The sequence below is a fragment of the Trichosurus vulpecula genome, chromosome 8 (assembly GCF_011100635.1).
Source record: "Trichosurus vulpecula isolate mTriVul1 chromosome 8, mTriVul1.pri, whole genome shotgun sequence".
Lineage (NCBI taxonomy): Eukaryota > Metazoa > Chordata > Mammalia > Diprotodontia > Phalangeridae > Trichosurus > Trichosurus vulpecula.
Window position 1 is genome coordinate 157,033,878 of NC_050580.1, and position 26,295 is coordinate 157,060,172.

The 26,295-nt window shown below is 35.7% G+C and overlaps 1 protein-coding gene across 7 annotated transcripts in view; it reads right to left on the minus strand.

Annotated features, from left to right (window-relative positions):
- UACA (uveal autoantigen with coiled-coil domains and ankyrin repeats) overlaps positions 1-26,295 on the minus strand; it is a 122,485-nt gene that overhangs the window by 41,992 nt on the left and 54,198 nt on the right. For all 7 annotated transcript variants that reach the window (XM_036735018.1, XM_036735021.1, XM_036735020.1 and 4 more), the window contains exons 2-7: positions 24,271-24,404; positions 11,892-11,980; positions 8,299-8,363; positions 7,429-7,486; positions 1,263-1,333; positions 945-1,051 (exon numbers count right to left, since the gene is read on the minus strand). In XM_036735018.1, the coding sequence (XP_036590913.1) occupies positions 945-1,051; positions 1,263-1,333; positions 7,429-7,486; positions 8,299-8,363; positions 11,892-11,980; positions 24,271-24,404 (524 nt within the window). The remainder of the gene's footprint in view (positions 1-944; positions 1,052-1,262; positions 1,334-7,428; positions 7,487-8,298; positions 8,364-11,891; positions 11,981-24,270; positions 24,405-26,295) is intronic.

The window sequence follows — 26,295 nt, forward strand, 5'->3', positions numbered from 1 at the left end:
CTATGGACTGCAATTGCCCTACAATTCATTAGATAAATCCTAAAGAGTTGCCTGAGGAATAATACAATGGTTAAATGACTTGGCTAGTCATACAGCCACTAAGTGTCAAAGGTGGGATTTTAATTTAGGTAGGTCTTACCGGCTCCATTTAATACACACCAACATTATTTCAAATAAATTAGGAAATTTGGGTACTGTTTTGATGGTAGTTGGTTTTGTTTAAAAAACAACAATACAGGTTTGTTTCTGTAGGTCTGATTAACTGAGATATCACAAAAATCATCATTTCTTTCTCCTCTTTCCTTTCCCTCCTTTATCTCATTGAAGAAATTTAAACAACTGATATAATTGAAACAGAGTTCCTTTTCATTTTAATTAATTCACATATTTAAATTCCACTATTTTACAAGTCAGAAAATTACATCAGATATCAGAAAGTCAAATTATAAATTCAACCAACACAACTAAAATGTTATTTTTTTCAGGTATCTTAAGTAAACTAACAGTTCAATTTATTGAATGTTAGTTTTGAGTAGCTTTCACGTGGCTATTGAATAAGTCTCTGGTTTACCTTATGCATCTTACACCTAGCTTGCTATTTTTTAATGAAATTGTGTTTAAAAGGATTTAATTTTCATAATTTTAAATTGTTGATTAAGGTGGCCCCAGTTGAGGATGAATCTGCCATGAAAATATATTTACCCCCCCCCCCAAAAAAAAGGTGTGAATAAATTTCATTAATTGCTATTTGTTTTGCAAAAGATCCACCATAACAGTCAGTCCTTAATATAGTTAACTCTTGCTTTAATTCAATTTATATAAAATTTTTCATGAGTACACATCTATTGCATAAAATGAGGCAGGCAATTTCCAGTTTGCAGGCCCACATAAATATGAAACTAAATTCAAAAGAATTAGCCATTTAATTACTGACTTAACATTACCTGTTTTGTTTGTCTCTGGCATTAACATCTGCACCTCTATCAATGAGAAGTTGGCATATTGCTGGTCTACACATCTGAGTGGCCAGTATCAGTGGTGTCCGCCCATCCTAAACAGTAATAAGAAGACAAACTGAAAAGTCAACAAGCATTTATTAAGCACCTACCATGGACTAGTCACTATGCTAGGTGCTGGGGATATACTCAAGGCCAAAAATAATCCCTTTCCTCAAGTAGCTCACAATATAATCAAGAGGGAAATAGAGAAAAGTGGTATCACCTACATTAGTCAAATTGTGGAATGAATATAAGTTAACTTACCGCATCTTTGGCATTTACTGAGGCTCCATGGTCACAAAGTAGTTGTATGCTAGAAGTACAATCTGCCATAGCTGCACATAAGAAAGAAAACATGCTGATGTGATGAGGCATTTAAAGTTCTCCTATCAACGTAATGCATGAACTGTTTCTACCTTTTAAAAAGCTTCACAGCCTCCAATACATTGGTCTCAATAACACAGACCATCACATTTGTATTTTAAGAATTGTCTGGCTGGATCATTTTTAAAATATTGTATTAATTCACTTTGACTAAAGAAATTACTTTTCTCTAATGCAAGAAAATTTCCTTAGGGTGAGATAATCTACTCTTTACTAAGAACTTTTTAAAAAACAAACAAGCTAATTTTCACATCTAAAATAGAAGAAAAATAATATATTCATGAATCAGAGAAATTTATAATCTTGTGAAAAAACTGCATTTGTTAATTCTCTGAGGTATCAAGATGAAAAGAGTATTGGCTCAGCAGTGTTCATACTGTGAAATTCTGTCATACTTTCATTTCTGAATGTCTTTTGATCAAGGCAAAACATTTCACTCAAAATATTTATTGCAAACAAAACCTTAATTCATAAAATTCTTAACTATAAAACCATCATTCTGTTTTCATTATACATTTTAAAATGTAAAATATAATGTTTAACATATAAGATTAAAATGTCATTTGACATTAAACTATGACATTAAACAAGTGAAATGCGATCCAAAGATATAATTATCTACTAGGTACACTGGTAATATTTAGTTTTATCAGTTTTATGCTTTCAATATGTCACAAAGTTTCAGAAACTTACTATATCTTAAAAGAATGAAAAATAAGGAGAAAAATTTTTAAGAAACTAAAATATAGGGGCAGAGCCAAGATGGCGGCTGGAAAGCAGGGACTAGTGTGAGCTCCCCGCCGAGTCCCTCCAAAAATCTATAAAAAATGGCTCTGAGCCAATTCTAGAACTGCAGAACCCACAAAATAGCAGAGGGAAGCAGGGCTTCAGCCCAGGACAGCCTGGATGGTCTCTGGGTGAGGTCCATCCCGCACGGAGCTAGGAGCAGAGCAGAGCCCAGCGTGAGGGGTGGGGACCAACCAGACCAGGAGCCGAGTGGAGCATGCCCTAGCACCCTGAATCTGTAAGCTGCAGCAGTTACCAGACTTCTCAACCTACAAACACCAAAGACAACAGAGAAGGTTAGTGGGAAAAGCTGCTGGGGACAGAGTGAAAAAAGGAGTTCAAGGTTCAGCCACCACCCCGGGGGCAGCGGAGGTGGGGCAGCTACAGAACTACAGCTGCAGTTGCTTCCGGCCCCAGGACCACCTGGAGGGAGGAATTAAGTGGCGGATCAGAGCAGGAGTGCACAGCCTGCTAAAGATCTAAGCCCAGTCCGGGTTGGGGGTTCTTGGGGAAGGAGCAGTGCTGGTGTGGCAGAGCTGGCACATCCCCCCAAGCTTGGAACATAGTTCTCTTAACTCTACAAGCAGTCATACCCCACTGAAAAACGCAGGGGTCAAGTTAGTTGGCTGGGAATATGGCCAGGCAGCAAAAACACACCCAGATTCAGTCTCAGACTTTGGATTCTTTCTTTGGTGACAAAGAAGACCAAAACATACAGCCAGAAGAAGTCAACAAAGTCAAAGAGCCTACAACAAAAGCCTCCAAGAAAAACATGAACTGGTCTCAGGCCATTGAAGAGCTCAAAAAAGATTTGGAAAAGCAAGTTAGAGAAGTAGAGGAAAAACTGGGATGAGAAATGAGAATGATGCGAGAAAACCATTAAAAACAAATCAATGACTTGCTAAAGGAGACCCAAATAAATACTAAAAAATATACTGAAGAAAACAACACCTTAAAAAATAGACTAACTCAAATGGCAAAAGAGCTCCAAAAAACCAATGAAGAGAAGAATGCCTTGAAAGGCAGAATTAGCCAAATGGAAAAGGAGGTCCAAAAGACCACTGAAAAAAATACTACCTTAAATATTAGACTGGAGCAAGTGGAAGCTAGTGACTTGATGAGAAATCAAGATATTATAAAACAGAACCAAAGGAATGAAAAAATGGAAGACAATGTGAAATATCTCATTGGAAAAAACCACTGACCTGGAAAACAGATCCAGGAGAGATAATTTAAAAATTATTGGACTACCTGAAAGCCATGATTAAAAAAAGAGCCTAGATATCATCTTTCAAGAAATTATCAAGGAGAACTGCCCTGATATTCTGGAGCCACAGGGAAAAATAGAAATTGAAAGAATCCACCGATCGCCTCCTCAAATAGATCCCAAAAAGAAATCTCCAAGGAATATTGTCGCCAAATTCCAGAGCTCCCAGGTCAAGGGGAAAATACTGCAAGCAGCCAGAAATAAACAATTTGAGTATTGTGGAAACACAATCAGAATAACCCAATATCTAGCAGCTTCTACATTAAGAGATCGAAGGACTTGGAATACGATATTCCAGAGGTCAATGGAGCTAGGACTAAAACCAAGAATCACCTACCAAACAAAACTGAGTATCATGCTCCAAGGCAAAATATGGACTTTCAATAAAATAGAGGACTTTCAAGCTTTCTCAGTGAAAAGACCAGAGCTGAATAGAAAATTTGACTTTCAAACACAAGAATCAAGAGAAGCATGAAAAGGTAATCAAGAAAAAGAACAAGAAAAAGAAATTGCAAGGGACTTACTAAAGTTGAACTGTTTTGTTTACAATCCTACATGGAAAGATGATGTGTATGATTCATGAGACCTAAGTATTAGGGTAGCTGAAGGAAATATGCATATATATTATATATATATATATATGTTTATGTATATATATGTATATATGAGTGTGTATGTATGTATATATGTAAGTGTATATATAAATAGAGAGAGAGACTACACAGCAGCAGTCATCAAAACTGCCTGGTACTGGTTAAGAAACAGGGGTGTGGATCAGTGGAATAGGATAGGTACACAAGTAGGTGAAATCAACAAGTTTAGCAATCTACTCTTTGATAAACCCAAAGAAGCCAGTTTCTGGGCTAATAATTCACTATTTCACAAAAACTGTTGGGAAAATTGGAAAATGGTAGGGCAAAAACTGGGCATAGACCAATATCTTACACCATATACCAAAATAAAGTCAAAATGGGTTCATGATTTAGGAGTAAAAGTTGATACTCTAAGTAATTTGGGAAAGCAAGGAATAGTTTACTTATCAGATTTGTGGAAAAGTAAAGAATTCATGACCCAACAAGAGATAGAGAGCATTACAAAATGCAAAATGGATAATTTTGATTATGTCAAATTGAAATGTTTTTGTACAAAAAAAGCCAATGCAACAAGAATTAGGAGGGAAGCAGAAAATTGGGAGAAAATCTTTGCAACTAGTATCTCTGATAAAGGCCTCATTTCTAAAATATACAGGGAGCTAAGCCAAATATATAGGAATACAAGCCATTCCCCAATTGAGAAATGGTCAAAGGATATAAACAGGCAGTTTTCAGAGGAAGAAATTAAAGCTATCTACAGGCATATGGAAAAATGCTCTGGATCGCTGCTGATTAGAGAAATGCAAATCAAAACAACTCTTAGATACCACATCTCTCCTGTCAGATTGGCTAAAATAACAAATCAGGAGAATGATAAATGCTGGAAAGGATGTGGGGAAATTGGAACATTGTTGCATTGCTGGTGGAGTTGCGAGCTGATCCAGCCATTTTGGAGGGCGGTGTGGAACTATGCCCAAAGGGCTATAGAAATGTTCATACCCTTTGACCCAGTAATACCACTTCTAGGGTTGTATCCCAAAGAAATCACGCAAGCGGGAAAAGGACTCATATGTACAAGAATATTTATAGCAGCTCTCTTTGTGGTAGCCAAGAATTGGAAAGCAAAGGGATGCCCATCAATTGGGGAATGGCTGAACAAGCTGTGGTATATGAAGGTGATGGAATACTATTGTGCCATAAGAAATGGGGATGATGCAGACTTCATAACAACCTGGAAAAACCTACACGACATAATGCTGAGTGAGCGGAGCAGAGCCAGGAGAACGTTGTGCACAGCCACAGATATGTGGATTCCGTGAGGACCAACCCTGACATACTGCGCTTCTCTCAGCAACCTAAAGGGGCAAGGACAACTCCAGGGGACTCACGATGGAGAATGCTATCTTCATTCAGAGAAAGAACTGCGAAGTTTGAATACAGACTGAGGCACACTACATGCTCGCCTTTTCTGCTTCTCTTTTGTTTTTGGTTTTGGGTTTTTTTTTTTTGTTTTGTTTTGTTTTTGGTTCTGTTTCTTCTTTCTCATGATTCATTCCATTGGTCAAAATTCTTCTCCACGACTTGACTAGAGCATAAATTAATTAAATGCGAAGTTATACATAACAGTTATATGAGACTTCATGCCGTCTTGGGGAGGGAGGGGGGAGGGAAGGGAGAAAAACTGGAACTCAAAACTATGTAGAACCGTGTGTGGTAAACTAAAAATAAATAAAGGAAAAAAAATAGAGAGAGAGAAAGAGAGAGAGAGAGAGAGAGAGGGCACAGGGTGAGTTGAAGATGAAGGGAAGATATCTAAAAGAAGTAAAATCAAATTAAGGGATGAGAGATGAATATATTGAGAGAGGGAGATAGGGAGAGATAGAATGGGGTAAATTATCTCACATAAAAGTGGCAAGCAAAAGCAGTTCTGTAGGAAGAGAAGAGAAGGCAGGTGAGGGGGAATGAGTGAATCTTGCTCTCATCAGATTTGACCTGAGGAGGGAATATACCATACATACTCAATTGGGTATCTTACCCCACAGGAAAAAAGGAGGAAGAAGATAAAAAAGGGGGGACGATAGAAGAGAGGGAAGATGGGGATGGAGGTAATCAAAAACAAACACTTTCGAAAGGGCACAGGGTCAAGGGAGAAAATTCAATAAATGGGGATAGGTTAGGAAGGAGCAAAATATAGTGAGTCTTTCACAATGTGAGTATTGTGGAAGGGTTATACATAATGATATGCATGTGGCCTATGTTGAATTGCTTGACTTCTTAGGGAGGGTGGGTGGGAAGGAAGGGAAGAGGGGAGAGAATCTGGAACTCAAAGTTTTAAAAACAGATGTTCACAAACAAAAAAAAAAGTTTTTGCATGCAACTAGGAAATAAGATACACAGGCAATGGGGCGTGGAAATTTATCTTGCCCTCAAAGAAAGGAAGGGAAAAGGGGATGGGAGGGGAGTGGGGTGACAGAAGGGAGGGCTGACTGGGGAACAGGGCAACCAGAATATATGCCATCTTGGAGTAGGGGGGAGGGTAGAAATGGGGAGAAAATTTCTAATTCAAACTCTTGTGAAAATCAATGCTGAAAACTAAATATATTAAATTTAAAAAATACAATAAAAATCTGAAATATATAATCTTTTAAAAGTAACAATAAAAACCAGATTATTTTTATGCTGAAAGTTAATTTCTTAGTTCTATTATATTATTTCTCACATTGATAATAACTGTGTCCTTCTATTAAATCAAACTATAAAAAGGAAAACAATTTAAGAATTTGCTGAATAAAGTAATAGCAAACTACTATAGTACAGTGGAAAGAGGCAAAGACACAGAGACTGGAGTTCTATCTTTGCCATTATAATCTCTATGAACCTGAGGAAATTACCTTCTAGAGCTCACTTACTCCCCTACAAAATGAAGGAATGGGCATGTTTTCTAAAGTTCCTTCTTGCTCTAAAATTCTGTGGCTCTATGAGTGTGTGTGTGTGTGTGTGTGTGTGTGTGTGTGTGTGTGTGTTTAAGCTAATCTCTTGTATTTCAGTCCTACTTTCATCCTTCCTTTTTTGTTATTTAGAGAGGACCTTCAAAGAGATAACTCAGTCACACAAGTACTAATCATAACTGTTGTAATATTATTAGTGCAGAATAATAAAAACAAGAAAATAATTCAATGATAGAGGATTCACTCATAACATTGTTTAGCTAGTTTTTTAAAAAATGAAAATACATTTTTTAAAAACCAAAGGAGAAACTGGTCAATATTCTAAAAGAACACAATCTGTCGGATATGAATAATAAAAGTTAAATAGCTTTTTAAAAAAACTAAAAGTTTTCTAAAATTTTAAAAGAAACATTAAAAAAGAATCTCTTACCACTAGTGAAATTTTCACTCACCTGCATCATGAAGTGCAGTCCTACCTTGCAAGTCTGCATGTTCAGTGGGGCAGTTATACTATTAATAAATTAATAAACAAATTATTTACTAGGATTCTATATTAAAAATTAGACCTTAAATTATTTAGCTTTAGTCAATGTTCAATAAAAGTAAATCTATTTACATTTTTCTGTTTCATTATCTAGTCTGACATAGAAGAATGCCCTAACAAATTATACAAAGTAAATGATCAGAAGATCAGAAGACAAACTGTGCTTAAAACTTCAAGGACCAGAAAAATAATCTCAACTATTATTAATGTAATAACTTATTGGTTTTAAAAAACAAAAGCTTATAGAAATGTCTATTTGTCCAACCCTTAGAATATTTAATTCAAAGAATCTCAAATTCATAAATAAAACCACCACCACCACCATGACAAAATTACTCTTTGACATTAAATAATCAGTTGAATAGCAATTTTTCACTGGCTGTTGCAAGGCTCTATAAACAATACTTGTTGGTTGACAGACTTAAGCCAATAATGTATAAAAAAATCTTTTAAATGGAAGGAAAACAAAGTTGTACTATATGTTGTATTATCTTAATTTAATTCAAGTCATAAACATATAAACCAAAATGCCAAAAGTTTTTAATCTCAGCTAATGTAAACAGGAAGGCCATCTTCGTAGTTTATTTTTAATACTCTTAAGCTATACAATTCATTTCGCCCATAGTTTTCTTTAACATTACTCCATTTTTAAAAAATTGTGTAAACAAGACTGAATAAATTAAGCACTTTTCTTTAACCCAAAGTTTGAAGAACACATTAAAATAATCCTTAGTATATAATTAAAAGAATTTTTTAAAATTAGTGTAATTTTTATTACCTGTAAAAGTTTTTGTAAGCACAAAGCATGTCCATATTTCGCAGCAAGGTGAAGGGCATTTCTCCCTATGAGTAAAAGTCTAATTAATACATAATACATTTGAATCAATACACACATAGGCAGGAAACTATAAATTTTTTATAAGTTTGGTCACTAGAAATGGATGACCCAATAAGATTTTCTTAAGGAACTAAAAGTAGAATACAACCAAAGAAAATACAATGAAACAAGATCACACATGTGGATCAAGACATGTGGACAGATATCCACATGTTGGCTATCTAAGTATCTGGTGGGGTTTTTTCCCCCCCTTAGTAAAAAGTTACCAAATATCCTGGATAAAGTGGTATGGAAAGTGGGCAGTGGAAAAAGGTTTGACAGCAGTCAAAGCAGCAACATCCTCTGATTAATTCCCATTAAACTCCCATATGAAGGAGTGTTTCCAACTAATGGGGATCTTCTCTTATATAATTCATGCAAAACTGTGTGATTATAGGGATCTCGGGGGCAAGAGTGTGATCAAAGTATGAGGACTCGCCTTTATAATACATCCTTCACATAGCTGCCAAAATAATCTTGTTCAGTAAGGCACAGATATGTTCAGGGTTCTCAGATCAAAAACTTTCCTGGTTCCCTAATGTCTTTAAAATAAAACATAAACTTTAGCCCCCCAAATCTAGCTTTCATCTACCAGTTTTACTTCATGTTACTCTTTGATGCATTCTTACATTCCAGCCAAATCAGAATACTAACCTTTTCCTTCACTCATTCTGCCACTGTTCCTATGTATTTCATCCCGGTGCAGAGCCTCCTTCCATTAGGTCCCTCTGCCTCAAGTCTCCCTCTATTCCAGTCCATCCTCGATTTTTCTATCAAAATGATCTTAAAGTACAGATCTGACCATGTGATACACACACAGCACTCAATGAATTCAAGGGGCTTCCTATTACCTCCAAGATGAAACTTAAATCTTCTAAAGCCTTTCATGACCTGACCCCTTCTTTCCAATCTTCACATATTTTATTCTGTTCCACATAATCATGATTCAGCAACACTGGCCTCCTCTGCTATTCCTCACACATAATAATTCATCTCCCACATGTCTGTGTGTCTTCACTGGCAGTCCCCCATGCATGGAATGCTCTCCCTTCTTGTCTCTGCCTCTTAGATTCACTATCTTCTTTTAAATCTTAGATAAAATCTCATCTTCTGTAAGAAAGCTTTCCTGGTTCCCCTTAATGCAAGTGCCTTCCCTCTGAGATTACCTTCAATGTTATCTTATTTGTAAATAGTTGTTTGTGTGTTGTCTCTCCAGTCAGATTCTGAGCTCCAGTTTTTGCCTTTCTTTGTAACCTCAGCTCTTAGCACAGTGCCTGGCATTCCAGTAAGCACTTAATAAATGCTTGTTGACTGTCTCCCATTTCTGGGATATACCCTCTTCCTTTTCATCTTTCAGAATTCTTTTCTTCTTTCAAAGTTCAGCTCAGGTGCCATCTGCCCCATGAAACCTTTCTTGATCTTCATCTCCCTCTTTTCTTCTTCTTCAAATCTTCCTAGGGCACAGTCTCAATCTCACACTGCCCTCATCACACTTTGCTATGCCTGATAATTACTTTGGAACATTTTGTATGCCTCTGTAGACTATCTGCTCCTTGAGAGCATGAATGGCAGATTTTTTTTCACTTTTGCATACCCAGAACCTAGCAACGTACCTTGCATAATATATATGCTTTAAAAAAATTGTTAAATTTATCACAAAGCTGAAACGTAATCTTAGAATATTGAAAAAGATGTTATTACTTCTGCCAAAATCACTTCTTCTGTCCATACTCCATCATTGCCTAAACATTTTGCCCATCCTTCAAATGCAACTTCTTCATGAAGCATTACTGATTCCCCCAACCAGATATATGATCTTTCTTATAAACTCTATCACACTGTCTCATCAAAGTAAATTGTGCACTTTTCTTACTAATTCATAGTAAGCTCCTTGAGGTCAGGGTATATCTTATTCATAATTGTATTGTACTCAATGTCTAGAAGGGCCCTGTTATATGGAAGGCACTAATTTTTTTTTAACAGTTCAAAAGCAGGTGATGGTTCTGCCACAAATCGTTTGTGTAACACTTAAAGACAATCTATAATAGTGATTATTTTGAGGTATATAAGTATTTCTCTTAAATATAATTTCAGGAGTATGAATTATATTTGGGCCAACATGATAGTATACCATATGATATATGTAGACTATAGTAAGGAAAAAGTGTTAAAAGAAAGAAGTACTTGCTCTCATTGGATTTGACCTGAAGAGGGAATACCATACACACCCACAGGAAAGAAGGAGGAAGAAGATAAAAAAGGGGGGATAATAGAAGGGACGGCAGATGGGGGAGGAGGTAATCAAAAACAAACACTTTTGAAAAGGGACAGGGTCAAGGGAGAAAATTCAATAAATGGGGATAGGTTAGGAAGGAGCAAAATATAGTGAGTCTTTCACAATGTGAGTATTGTGGAAGGGTTATACATAATGATACACATGTGGCCTATGTTGAATTGCCTGACTTCTTAGGGAGGGTGGGTGGGAAGCGAAGAGGGGAGAGAATTTGGAACTCAAAGTTTTAAAAACAGATGTTCAAAAACCAAAAAAAAAGTTTTTGCATGCAACTAGGAAATAAGATACACAGGCAATGGGGCGTGGAAATTTATCTTGCCCTACAAGAAAGGAAGGGAAAAGGGGATGGGAGGGGAGTGGGGTGACAGAAGGGAGGGCTGACTGGGGAACAGGGCAACCAGAATATATGCCATCTTGTAGTAGGGGGGAGGGTAGAAATGGGGAGAAAATTTGTAGCTCAAACTCTTGTGAAAATCAATGCTGAAAACTAAATATATTAAATAAATTAAATTAAAAAAATTTTAAAAAAAGAAAGAAGTACTTTGATCAATCTTTAAGTAGGTAAGGGAGGAAGCTTAGCTTATCCTAGGAGAAAAAAAAATGGGCACAAAAAGTAAGATGATACGTGAAGACAGTAAAAGTGATAAAAGAAAACATAGCCAAGGTAGATAAATTGCCTTATTTTTGTCTGGAGAATAAAAGTGTGCCTTGAAGGTTTCTGAGGAAAGGGAAATGGTGGGAACAAAAATTTTAAAAATCGATATTATATCAAGCTTCCTTCAAGTAAATTTATCTAACTTTTCTAGAATAGGGGTTCTTAACCTTTTTTGGTATCACGGACCCTTCTGACAGTCTGATTAAGTTTATGAACTGTTCTCAAAATATTTTTAAATGAATAAAATACATAGGATTTCAAAGGAAATCAATTATGTTGACATAGTTATGAAAATATATTTATAACAAGTTTATGGATCCCAGATTAAGAACACCTGTTCTAGAGGCTATCTGACCCATTTTACTACTATCTGCCTTTCCATTTCTAAATATGATATAAATACTGATTTGTGCATCTGTATTTACAATATCTTTCCAGTTACTTAAAGCTAGAAAGCTATCCCTCATTTACAAAGCCTGAATGAGACAATTAGTGCCTTACAAATATTCGTTGTTCTACAAATAAGTTTTAAAGAAAACTTAATACCTGCAGAATCGCTGGCAATAATGTCAACTCCATGTACAAGAATGGCATTCAAACACTCCAAATTTCCCTTCGATGCAACAACATGGAATCTAAACCAAAAAAATTACAATATTACACATGAAACGCCAAATAAAAACAAAAATACATTGAATATTTCACTATATCATATTTTAGAGCAAAGATAGTACTATAAAGTTCCTTACTATAAAGTCTATATTAGACTTGCTCATTTTTGATTAAGTTGAAAAGCTCCTTAAAAATGAAATTTTAAATGAAATAAAATTTTAAGCAAATGCTGTGAAATTCAGAAAAAAACAAAAAGAATCTATCCCCAGGTTTCAGTCCTCTTTATTAGTTGAAGTACTTTGACTTTTAAATACCTAACTCAAGCACAAAGCTGGCAAATACTGTATGCAGCCTTGCAAGTACAAAGTGTATCAACACAGCCGATATCAGGTGCATGTGGATTCTTTCTGTAGGGGAGAGGGAAGAGGGAAAAAAAGAGACCTGAGACTATAAATATTTTTTAAAATTTTTTGAGGAAGCATGTTATAATAGAAAGATATCCGGATTTATTTGAGAGAACTTGGGTTCAATTTCCAGTCTTGCTACTTTCCACCTATTACCCTTAAACAAGTCACATTATTTTCATGGGCTTCAATTTCCTCCATCTATAAATTGAGAGACTAGAATTAGATATTCTTCAAACTCTAAATCCTATGATCCTAAATGGCTTGGTATACGTGGCGGGAATTAAATACCCAGGACGGGAAGGAAGGAGAGAAGACATGGGAAATAGCTTGATAGCTTTGCCATAAGCTCAGAAACTCTTGGGGCAAGACCAAGTGATTCCTTGTACTTGTGATTTCATTTGTAAAGGAAACTCCCAGATAAGAAAATCATCTACCAATACAGATAGGGACCTTCTCTGTAGCTTATAGTCTTAGAAAGTTGCCTAGAATACAGAGAAGTAAAGTAGCTTATCCAGGATCACTTCATTAGTATGTGTCAGAAGAAAGAAAAAGAGAGGAATTAGGAGGAGTAAGAAAGGAAGAGGAAAAAGAGATGGAGAGAAAGGGGGAGGAGTGGAGGGGAAGGAGTAAAAGGAAAAAGAAAAGGAGGAGGAAGAGAAGAAACATTCATATAGGGCTTTATGATTTGCAAAGTGCTTTGTACATTAGCATTTTACAGATGAGGAACCTGAGGATGAGATTATGTGACTTGTAAAATATCAAGGCAAAAATGAAGAATTCTAATATTCCCTTTAAAATGGGGAAGTTTATAGGACCTGTCTCTAGTTCTTCAAACAGGAATAATCTGAGACAAGATTTGAACTTAGATCTTCCTTACTTCAAGTCTAGAGTTCTATCTGCTACAGCAATTATTATATAACTAAGATAACTAGAGACAGAGATGGTGGTGCTGTTGCTGCTGTTCCCAAGTAGAGTCCCTAAGGGAGGTAGAGGAGGGGAGGGAGAAATTATATATATGCTGGGAGTCATGAATTCATATGAAAATTCCAAGAAACTTCCAAGAAATCCTGAAGTTAGTGATCCTGCAGACATCCCATCCTGATTTATGAATGGGTCTCTTTTTTCCATTTTTTTTAAAAAAGAAAATGTTTATTTCCTTTTAAAGATATTCAACTTGTTTTTTTAAATTAAATTGTGTTGTTTTTTTTAAATTTTCTCTCCCTTCCAATACCCACCCAATTTGGAAAGGCAAAGAAGAAACAAATTCCTTGTAACAAGCAGACATGTTCAAGGAAAACAAACTCATTCGGTGGACTAGTTTAAAAAAAAAATCCTTGTTCTACATCCTGAATCCCAACACCTTTCTGTCACAAGATGGATAGTACGCATCATCATCAGTCCTTTGGAATCATGGACTATCACTGTGTTGCTAAGAGTTTTCATAGCTTTTTAAGTTGTTTGTGGTGTTGTTACTGTATAAATTCTTCACTAGTTTATATGTCCTCACAATTGTTCATTTTTATGCTATTAAGGTTATAGTGTAAACTTTTTCTAGTCCTGCTCATTTCACGCTTTATCAGCTCATACAAAGCTCTTGTCTCTTTGAAATTGTATTCATTTCTGACATCACAACAACATTCCACATTATTACAAATATATATATAAATTTATTCAAATATGGAAAAGATTAAAACTAATCCTATATCATTGTTTTATTGATCCTATTTATAATTAATTGATGGTGTCCTATAAGTGTCTAAGTCACGATTCTCCCCCTCTAAACTTAGTTCAGAATTCAGCACACCTGTAATGGGTTAAGTTCAGAAATCCATTTCTTGCCAATCACTGTTCTATTCTTGCCTCAGGGAATTCTGCTAATCTTGGGGGATTCCACTTGCCATAAGGGAGCTAGGCCTAATGTTTTTTACATCACCAAGACAAAACTCAAGAATGTCTGGTTTGCTGCACAAAGAAGTCTGGGCCACTAATCCTGCAGGTAGACTCTTAGTCACAGGAGGGAAGAAGGGGGGTTGTTGCTAGCTTCTATTCCCAACTTCCGACCAATCATATTGTTTCCTATGCCTCATCTATGTAACCAACCATGTTTTCCCGCAACCTTATGATGTCACCTACCCTACACTTTGTTCTATGTTCCCCAAAACTTATAAAAGGGGGGCTGTCTTTTTGCTCAAGATCTTTGGCTAGAAACTTAGGCAGAGATTGACCCATCTTATTCTCAGGTTACTGGCCCTGATAATAAAATTTTATCTTGCTTGGAGAAGCATGCCTCAGTTTAGCTTTTTGTTTTATTTCATTTCATTCGTGACAAACATACCTCATTGTGTTAGTCTTTCCCCAATTGATGGGCACCCCATTAATTTCCAGTTTCTTACCAACACAAAAAGAAATGCTAAAATGTTTTTGAACATATAGGATCTTTTCTTTCTCTTTGAACACCTTTGGGCATAGGCCTAGCAGCATTTTGTACAATATTCCATTATTACTTTCCAGAATGGCTAGACTTACTCACATGTCCACCAACAGTGCATCAACGTGCCTGTTTTCCCATAGACCCTCCAACAACTGTCATTTTCCCTTTTTTTGGTCATCTTTGCCAAGCTGATGGGTGTAAGGTAGAATTTTGGAATTACTTTAATTTGTCTTTCTTTTCTATCAGTAATTTGGAGCATTTTTTTTAATATGGCTATAGATAGCCTGGGTTTCTTCCATGAACACTTGCCTATTCAGTCCTTAGACTATTTATGAATAGGGAAATGGCTCTTGTTCTTATAAATCTGAATCAGTTCCTTACATATTTAATCTCGGAAATGAGACTTTCTTAATAAGATTTACTGCAAAGACTCTTTTCCCAGTTAACTATTTTCCTTTTGTGATAGGACCAATATTTTCCTGATGCAGCTCCCCTGATTTCTCTGACACAGCTTTCTCCTTCCCATGCAACCTCATTGGCCCAGCCTCCCTGATGTAGCTTCCTCTTCTGGAAGCATAAGAAGTCCCAAGTGTTGGTAGCCAAGATGTCTCACACTTGGTGGCGCCTGAGACCACACCAGTTTCTATGGCCTGATGACTTACTGACCAGGCAATTTCCAGATGGAGAATGGGTGAGTGGGCAGTGGGGGTGAAGAACCACCACGCCTGAGAAGCTAAGTGTCACTGCATCCTTTTTATATATTCTTGCTATTTTAGAGCAAAGTAAACCTTCTCCTTTGTTAAATGTTCAGTGACTTGTGCCTCATTTCATCTCAACACTAAATCTTAAGTAAGAGGGTGCTGGCTTTAGAACAGTACCTAAGACAGATTTTGATCTTAGCTTTTTTGTATTTATTTGTGCAAAACCTTTTTAGTTTCATATAATAAAAATTATCCTTCATGTAATCAAAATTTATCTTCTATGACCCTCTCTATATCCCTTGTTTGGTAATGAAATTTTCTTCTATCCAGAGATGTAATGGGTAATTTTTTTCCCACATTTCTTTAATTTCTTTATGATGTGACCTTTTATGACTAGGTCACAGATTCATGTGGAACTTATCTTGGTATAAAGTATGATATGCTGGTACACATCTAATTTCTTCCATACTGCTGTCCAGTTTTCCCAGATTTTTTTTTTTGTCAAACTGAATCCTTATACCGGTACCTTGGGTCTTTCTAGACTACTACTAGGCTTGTTCCTTCTGTTACACCATATCCCTAATCTGTTGTGCTGATCTATGTCTATTTGTTAACCTGTACCAAACTGTTTTTAGAATTACTGCTTTGTAATTTAGCTTGAGATCTGGTACTGCTAGGCTCCCTTCTTTCCACTTTTTTCCCATTATTTCCTCTCAGTCCATCTGTCTAGTAAAGAAACTAGACAGCAAAAAATTGGAAACAAAGTGGGAGTCTATTGTTTGGGGAATAGATTGTGCTGTGTGAATGTAATGCAACATTTTATTGTCATTAGAAATGATGAATATCAGAAATTCAATGGAACATTTTTCTTGAGCTCATGTAGAGAACCAGGGGAACAATACACAAAATGACTATGATGTTATAAACAAAATCAACACTAAAAGACAGCTGAACTCAGATTAATTACAATGACCCAGTCTTGGTCACAGGTGACCACAGGTAATGAAGCATTTCTTTCCTCTGGGTAGAAATAAAGGACTATATATGAAGAATGTTGTATATGTTGCTAGACAGGGCTGTCAATAGGTCTTGCTTAACTTTTTCTTTGTTTCAAGGGAGAGGCAGAGTATCAGGAAATGAACAGAATATTAAATAACAAAAGGCATCAAAAAACTTTTTAAACAATAAAGAACAATAGACTCTCAGGACATTTAAGTTTTACTCTGGGTTCAAGACAAATATAAACTGTGTAACTTTGGGCAAGTCACATCTCCAGGACTCAACTTCCTTAACAATAAAATGAGAAATGCTATACTAAATTATTTCTAAGGTTTCTTTTAGCTTTAAAATTCCATCTTTCTGTGAAAAGGCATTCTATATGTTTCATAGATAGTAAATCCATTCCACTGCTTCCTTTTCCTTCTCAGTATCCTCTGCAGCCACAACCAAAAAGCTACCATATGGCTATGAATAGCTCTTATTACTTTAATCTTTTGCCCTAGGACTAAATGCAAGCTCTTTTTTGGAATTTAAAGGCCTTCACAATCTGGTTTAAACCTATCTTTCAAGACTTAATATCCATTACTATGCTTCATAGAAAGACTCTACACAGTCTAAGTTCTAGTCAAATTGGGCTAATTGTCCTCCCCAGTACAAGATGTACCTTTACAAAGGCTGTCCATCCTGCACAGAATGCAGGCCCTCCTCATTACCTTCCTAGTAAAATCTCCAGCTCTATTCAAGGCTCACCTCAAGAGCCATCTACAAAGGCCTTCTCTGATTCCTTCCTGTATTTGTGCTACTCGTCCCTATTCTACACCCAAAATTACTTTTTATAAATTTCACATTTGTCCATATATACGTGATTCCAAAAAAGAATGTTAAATTCGTTGAGATCAAAGTTTATTTCTTTTTATCTTTGCACCCACAGTTCCTAGCACAATGTGTTGCACACAGTAGGAATTTAATAAATCTTTGATTCATGTATCCACCACATTAAACTGTCTTTACTACTACTATACTAAATTTTTCAGGCCAATAGGAACTGATACTCCTTGAACATCCTCCTCTGAAGCCAAATTGATATAGAATTTGATGGCTACAATTCAGAAAATTTTCTAGGGAAAGAAGGAGGTGAACAGGTAGTTTATACCTAAAGAGTATATCAAACAGACATGGCAATCTATTAAACAATTTGTTTAATTTCAGATGTCTCATGGGACACCAGCTGACCTAAGCAATGCTACCAACTGTTCAATGTGAATTTTTAAAGAAAGAAAACAAAATATTTTTATGAAAAAAGGTATAGTGTTTCCAAAACAAAGAAGTAAATTTTGAGTTCAAAAATGTACATTTTCCTCAGAGTAATCCAATTTAATTTCCTGTGTAAATCTGGTCAAATCAAGTTCTCTGACACCCTAATTTAGTAAAATGTTAAGATACATTTTAACTGTTTTCAGAAATCACAAAGGCAGATTCTTATAGCTTAGTCCACAAAATCTGAAAAATCTCCTCTCCATTTTTAAACAATGCCACAATAATATATTTGATACACAGGTATATTTTGAGCAGTAGATAATTTCCTGAAAACTAGATGTTCCTAAACCACTTAAATGCATTAGCGAGCTGCCATGAGGAACATCTGCCATGAATTCTGTTGTAAAAACTCTTTTTGTAATGCAAAAAAAAAAATATTACACAACTTCCTATACCTGTTTTATAAATTCAGATTTTCATACGTTTCTTCTTATTTTAAAGCAAGACACAAGAGTACTAGGGATCATGACTAATTTTTTAAATTAAAATTCTTCCTTATTAATAGCTTGATTTTTTTTTATTTTCAACCTAAGTTACCTGGATACACACTAAGATAGAATGGTTACTCAAAATAAGACAGTTCAAAACAAAATTCTGTTCCTATAATTTTAGCTAAGACAATAAGTATATCTTAGTGTGTCTAATAAATGACCCAACTACATGATGTTTTCATTAAAGAAAAGTATATGTGCATGTGGGTAAAGGGTAAAGAAAGGGAATTCTTATCTATGCACTTCTAAATGCCAAAAGCTTACTGATGAGTTCCACAAAAGACAACCTCTCTCACTTCTAATTTATTTCCAACAACTACCATTTTTTTCCAAGCTAAAGTTCACAGTTCAACACAATAACTGTAAAACTAATGAACTTTAGTTTCAAAACCGAACAGGACAATGGATAAAACTTTTTTAAGGTGAATTATACCACTCTAAACACCATTCTTTCATACACCGCCCCCCCCACACACAAACACACAAAATTTAGGAAACACAAGTTTCACTGCACCTCTAACCCCAAATACAACTACCTTTCAAACTCTTCCTACTTGAGTTCCGGAAGAAAAAACAAACAACATGTGGAAACCACTAACAATAATTAGATTATGTCAATGTTTCCCTTCCTGAGTCCTATTGTTCTATGGCTTGAAACTCAGGAAAACTACAAAGAAGAAAAAGACTTAAAATTGATGACATTATCATTATAGAATTACCTAACTAATGTTCCCCTAGCATACTGGTTTGAACCACAGTTTAACAGGGAAGTGAAACCATCATTCCTAAAAGTGTAAAGAAAAATATGCAACCTGTATTGAAATGGTTATATTTGAGCACTATGAAGAAAAATATATCCTGTCTAAAATACCTTCTTAAAGTATGTTGTTATTTTACATTGTATTTCCCTTCCCTCTTTAAAATGAATTTGTATTTACTTGCATATATATTTTGTATTTACATAGCTTTGACTATATTATGTCAGCACCCTCTCTACCAGTAGAAACTTTTAAGTTCCTTTAGGAAGGGACTACTTCCTTTCATTTTTTTGTCCTTGTATTCCCAGTACCTCACATAATAATTGGAACATATCAGTCCTTTAGTAAATGCTTATTGGAGTATCCTAAATTAAATGGATACTGAAAATTATAGCATGGGACCTATAGTTGAAAATAAAACTTAAGGTCTTAAAATACTAAGAAGTCCTTTTGAAAGCTCCTTCTTTAGAGGTCTGGCTTCAAGTCATTTATTCTCTTAAAGCTTTGTCTTCTGATGACCTGAAAAAAATAATGAAATTCAGGAGTGAAGTTTTTTCTTTTTTAAAAATAAATTAGCATATTATTAAAAATTGCTTAGAAATAAGAATAAAAGCCATTTTGTGGTAAGGATTTTCTGTTTTTTCTACATGGTCAAATTCCTAGATACTAGTTCTGTGAAGGACTCATTTAAAAAATTACTATTTCTCCTGTGGGACTAATCCTACTCTTTTCTAATTGCTGTTTCTTTTTTTACCCCAGTCCTTTCATTATTCCAAATCCTAATTCTCTAAATCTTTACATTTCTTCTACCTATTTTTACCACCATCATGTTTATTTCATCTCTTTGGAATACAGACCTAGTAGTAATATTGTTGGATCAAAGGGTATACGCCACAGAAAGAGCTGATATAAATATTTTTATACACATAGATCCTTCCCCCCCTCCTCTTTTTTTGGGGGGGAGGGGAATCACTTTGACCCAGCAATCACACTACTAGGTCTGTATCCCAAAGAGATCCACAAAAAAATTTTTAAAAAAAGAAAAGTGTCTATATGTACAAAAGATATTTATAGCTGCTTTTTTTTATGGTGGCAAAGAATTGCAAATTGAAGAGATGCCCATCAATTGGGGGAATGGCTGGGTAAGCTGCAGTATATGATTGTGATGGAATATTGTTGTACTAAAAGAAATAACAAGCAGAAAGGTTTCAGAAAAACCTGGAAAGACTTACATGAACTGATGCAAAGTGAACTGAGTAGAACCAGGAAACATTATACACAACAACAGCAATACTGTATGATGATCAACTGTGAATAACTTGGCTATTCTCAGCTATACAATGATCCAAGACAATTCCAAAGAACTTATGATAAAAATGCTATCCACATCCAAAGAAAGAACAGATGGAATCTGAATGCTGATTTAAGCATACTTTCTTTTTCTTGTTTCTTTGTTGTTGTTGCGTTTTTGTTTTTGTATTTCTGGTCTGTGTTTTCTTTCACAACATGGCTAATATGGAAATATATTTTGCATGACGGCACATGTATAGTATATATCAAATTGCTTGCCTTCTGAAGGAGCAGAGCACACAGAGAAGGAGGAAAGGAGGGAAAGAACTCAGAACTCAAAACTTTTAAAAAAGAATATTAAATAGTTTTTACATGTAATTGGAAAAAAACAAAATATACATTTTTAAAATAAAATAAAAATAGTTTTAAAAAAAGATAACTGGGATCTAGGTGCTGCTCCCAAATAGCTATGACCCAGTCAAGTCATTTAACTTCTCTGGGTCTCAGTTTCCTCATCACAAAAGGAAATGGGCTTTTGGATATTAATGTGATCATGCTAAAGCAGTGGTTCCTAAGGTGTGAGTCACAATCCTGATACAATCTTTAAACATCTGAGCCCCTGAAATGAATTAGATACTCTATAAGAACACACAACACTATCAATATTATTCAGAAGTTTATATTCTAATGGAGTTTTACATACATCAATAACATTTAAAGAGTTCACTTTCTATCATTTACTTTATATTTATTATTTGCTTTATAATTTTAGATCCTTGGGAAAATTAAATAAGGGTAAATCATGGAAAGATTTGGGGAAAATTAAAATCTAACCTTTGCCTCATCTTGGACATTTGAGTTGGAAGGCTGGGAAAGATTCCCAAACAATGTCTGCATTAGTACAAAGAGAGATTAATAGGATTTTGAGCTTAAAATGTATTTAGAGAACATTTAATTTCTTCATTTTGCAACTAAGAAAAGTTAGGTCCAATAATGTTAAAATGACTTTGTTGCTTACAAGCAATAAGTCATACAAGCAAGAAGAAGCAACACAAGAAGTGGTATCCAGGGCTACGGATGGGGAGAGTGGAGATAGCACTCAGGTAGCTGGCTGCTTCCAAACCCCACACCAAACTGCAGTTCAGAAAAACAATGGCTAAAGGGGAAAGTAGTGAAGGAAAAAGGCCTGAGGCTCATGTACTTATTTTTAGCCCATAAACTATCTTCACCATCATGAACACTAAGCAATTGGACTGCTAGTCCCTTCTCCAAACACTCAGCAAGTTTTTCATAAATTCTTCCCATCTTTAGGGCTGCCCTTAAGGTTTATTTTAATATACTCAATGAGAATAAAAAATATTGGTTGGGTAAAGGGAGGGCAGAGCCATAACTGGGCAGATTACATTAGAGGAAGCATTTCTTAAACTTACTTCTTGCCAGGTGCAGGTAGGTGGCACAGTGGATAGAGAGCCATACTTGGAGTCAAGACATACATTCCTGAGTTCAAATCTGGCCTCAGACACTTACTAGCTGTGTGAGCAAGTCACTTAAACCTATTTGCCTCAGTTTCCTCATCTATAAAATAAACTGAAGAAGGAAACGGCAAACCATTCCAGTATGTTTGCCAAGAAAACCCAAAATAGGGTCAAGAAGAGTCAGACATGACTGAAACAACTAAACAAAAAATAAATTGCTTGCCAGGCACATGCTAAACTCTGGGAATACAAATACAAGCAAAGTGAAAGTGTTTGCCTTTGTATTCTAATGGGGAGGATAGGGGTGCACTACAGTATATAAAATGGTGTTGAAAATGGGAGCAGGAGAGGAAGGTGAGATCTATATGCAAGCAATATTAGGAGTGAGCATGACTGACGTGGATTTTTCCTTAAATGGAGGTTCCAAGAAAGAACTCACCAGTCAGAGGAGGAAACTGGAGTGCAGGCATCGCTGGAATAATGCAGGGTAGGGCTTTGCTAACAAATTTATAGTGTGCTGAATTTGATGGGTTCCTACCAAAAGCTAACCCTCCCAAACTCAAGTAGGTATAACTTACAGGACCACTCCAGGAAAGCGGTGCAAGGAAAGGTAACAGCACAAACTACTTTTCTATATCCTGCAACAATATTCCCTAGCAAACAAAGGTGCCACCCATCGGATAACTTTGCAGCAATCTGGAGGCTGCCAACACCCTTCACCTGGGTCTTGAGAAGTTGTAGGTAGGTATTTCCTCTTCCCAATATTTTGGATATCTCTGAAACAAGATAAGGCAGGGGGCAGAAGGGTGGCTAAAGAATGGGAAAGGTAGACAGTCCCCAAATTTCTAAACCAGCATGCTGGTGTCATATTAGATAACTGGACATGGCAGGGGGTGGGAAACCTTGGGGTTCTGACAATACCAAGTACAGGATTTAAGAGTTATCCTGCCCGAATTACCCTAGCTAGGGATTACCCCTGAAATGGATGGGAGACTAGGACTAGAAGACTTGAGGTATCCCATAGCTAACCACCATGAGGCAGTGGGTAACAAAGCATCTTACTAATATTGAAGGATCTGCAGTCACTCACCCACCTTTTGAGGGTATCTGGGAATACTTATGGGCATAGGTATGTACGTATATATGACAGAGAAGGTCCGATGACATCCCACTCCTCTTTCCGCCAATTCCTACCCTCCTCTGCCCTTGTAGCACACATAGAGGGAGTAAGACTACTCAGTCAACCTTCATTTGAGTTGGAACCACCATTGCCATGACATTCCCCTGTGACTGCCTGTAAGCCTGAGCTCAGGGTAGAGTAGATGATTGCCATCCCTTTCCAGGGGCCAGAGAACTATTGATGAGAACCTCCTTTACCAGTGCAGATCACCAACTATTCTGCCACTTCCAAACATAGAAAGGTCTGTGGGGCACTGACCTGACAGGGTTACAGGGTCAAAGGTGGGATGTGAAGTCAAATCTTCCTGACTCTAAGGCTAGCTAGCCCTCTATCCACTACATCAGAGGTACCAAACTCAGTCTGTTGGCTGCACACAGCCTGCAAAACTCTCTATGCCCAGGGCAGGAACCAGATTAAAATTAAATTGGGAAATGTTTAATAAAATGAAAAAATATAATACAACATAGTGTTAATTTGTGGTTTTCTAATTCAAAATGTAGCCAGCAGGAATCTCTTTTTAACTGAATTTGACACTGCTGCACTACCACAATGCAGGCTCTTTGCATCCAGTTAGCAAGAATACTTAGTAAAAATAGGAAGTTACTAAATGGTCTGCAGATGGGTAGGGAGGGGTAAAAGGGGACATACTCCAGACCTCAGATATCTTATGTTTTCTTTTCTCTTTCCCTACTCCCCAATCCATTATGACGTCTTTTCTACCTCTTATACCAGATACAAAAATTCCTAATTATGACTCTGGAAGAGAGGTTTGGACTTAATCTAGTCCAGAACCCTAAGTATTGTTGTATACCTAGATGGTACTTTCATTTTGAAAAGATCCATTAGTCAAACGAGACATATGTTATGTTATGTTATGTTATATTATGTTAAATATGGCAGGCCTAGGAGTTAGGAAGACCTAGTTTCAAATACTGCACCTCAAATATACTACCTCTATGATCATGGACAAGTCCTTAACCTCCCAGTCAGCTATCTAAGACTAAATTACGGATCCGTTGTTGATCTGCATCAGTTTAAGTAGTTTCCAAGCAAGGAGTTCCCCAAACTGATGAAATTACACATTTAGAGCAAAACAAACTAAAACAGCCAAACATATTTTTGAAGAGTATATAAAAGAGCAGAAAGTTTTATTAAAATATTAACCAAGACACAAAGTTAATAAATGCAACTTACTTATTAATTTTGCTTACTTAAAAAATAATCCAAATCCACCTAAAATACATTTGGATCATTAGATACTTACGCAGATCTGCCTTCCACATCTAGTTTACCAGGATTGATTCCCTTTTTAGCAAGGATAGAGGACACTTTTTCTACATCTCCCCTTTCAGCTGCTTTCATTAGTCGCTCATCATATTTGTTCCAATCTGTTGCTTGCTACAAAAAGGAAAAATAAAAATTAGTATATGGCACATTAGTAATGAGAAAATTTTCACAGGACAAAAGGAAAGAGAGACAGTAGTATAGATATACCCCTGAACTAAGACTCATTTTGCATTAACATTGTTAAGTGTAAATCCAAGGCTGGGAATCAGGAGAGATCTGGGTTTGATTCTACCTCTGACATTTGCTGTGTGACCATGTGAAAATCACTTAATCTCTCTAAAGTCACACCTTAATTCCTTTGTAAAATAAGTATATTTTTGCCTGTGGTACCTACCTCATAAGGTTCTAATTATCAAATGAGATTATAATATTTATATAATATAATATTTATAATTCTCCATGATGTTCACCTCCCCTAATTCCCACCAGCTCTATCTACTCAGCTCTCTTCACATATTGTTATTTTGCATAAAGTCATGATCTTGTGGAACCAAATGATTATGTCAGATAATGTATGCTGGTACAATATACTGAGTTAAATTTCCCAAGTGTATCAAATATGCACCACTTTCTATATGTTATTGTATGAACATTTCTATGCTATCACTATGTTGAAAATTTCACTGGGATTACAAATAACAAAAGCTTATTCCTCTTACACAAATGATACAAATGATACTCTACTAAAGTCTTTAATCTGTGAGGGGATAACATTTTTTTACATATTCTTTGCCAGTAACGTAAGAGAATAGCACTTAACACATTTGTAAATATCTACACATCTTCTCAAGGAAAACAGCTTAGAGATATTAAAGTTTAAGAGAAACCATAAAACCTAGAAGATCTGGGTCAAATGCAATAAGATTCAGTAACACATTAAAGTTTTCAATTTCTTTTGTTTGTTACATAATTTGGGAATATTTGCAACAGGCAGCTGTGCACATTTCAAGATGGCATTTTTCTTATGATAAAAATCAAGGTAAATTAATAGTGCTCACAGCACAGTTATTCAAGCCATTTTATTTCATTTTTCTTTATGCATTAAGTTGACACAAATGTCAAACCATCATATCTACATACTAAAAAAAAAAATCAAAAGAAGACCACTTAAGCATATTAATTTCAAAAGGAGAACAAAGGGAAAATTTTGTTATTCATGGAGAATTCCACTAAAGGCTTGAGCCTCATACTAACTTTCATTATATAGTGACAATATTACTTGTGGTTGGAGAAGAACTTTAAGATAATTATTCTTAAGCTAAAACTTTGAACTTTTCCCATCAAACAGAAACTACCAGGAGATAGAACTATTCCAGACATGCTGGTCAAATCAGACTTCTAAATTTTAAAAAGTGTAAACTAAAACACTAAATACAGCGTTGTTTCTCTAATTCATCTAGCTCTTTCTTCCTCATCTTTAAACTTGATTAAGAACCGTTCCAATATAGTAAAGTTGTTAGGTTCTTTAAAGATACAAATCAAATCCAATAACCATAAATGCCTTAATAATGCATATTTACACATAATAAAAAGGCTTCTAGTCTCAGCTCATGAATCCAAACAATATTTCTTAGCTGACCTATCTTCACATACTTTGTTTACTATGTCTTATTTCTCCAAAAATAAGCCCCAAAGAAGGGCAAGGAGTAGGTTGAAGTCAACTCCCTGTCTTTCATAGTAACCTAAATGCCCTCAAAAAAGAGTAAGTACTATTTTGTCACTACCAAAAAAAATCTGCTTTAAATAAGAACAACTAGCTTAACAAATTAAAATTAATAAGCATCAACTTTATAATAAAACTCTCTGGGTAGGAAGTAGGGGTTTCAAAATTATTAAGCAGGTTAATCAGAATTTTTTTTCCTAAATCAAAATGTAGCAGTCTCCGTTTACAATTGAATTTGGTACTAGGATCACTATACTGATTTCTACTAATCAACTAAGC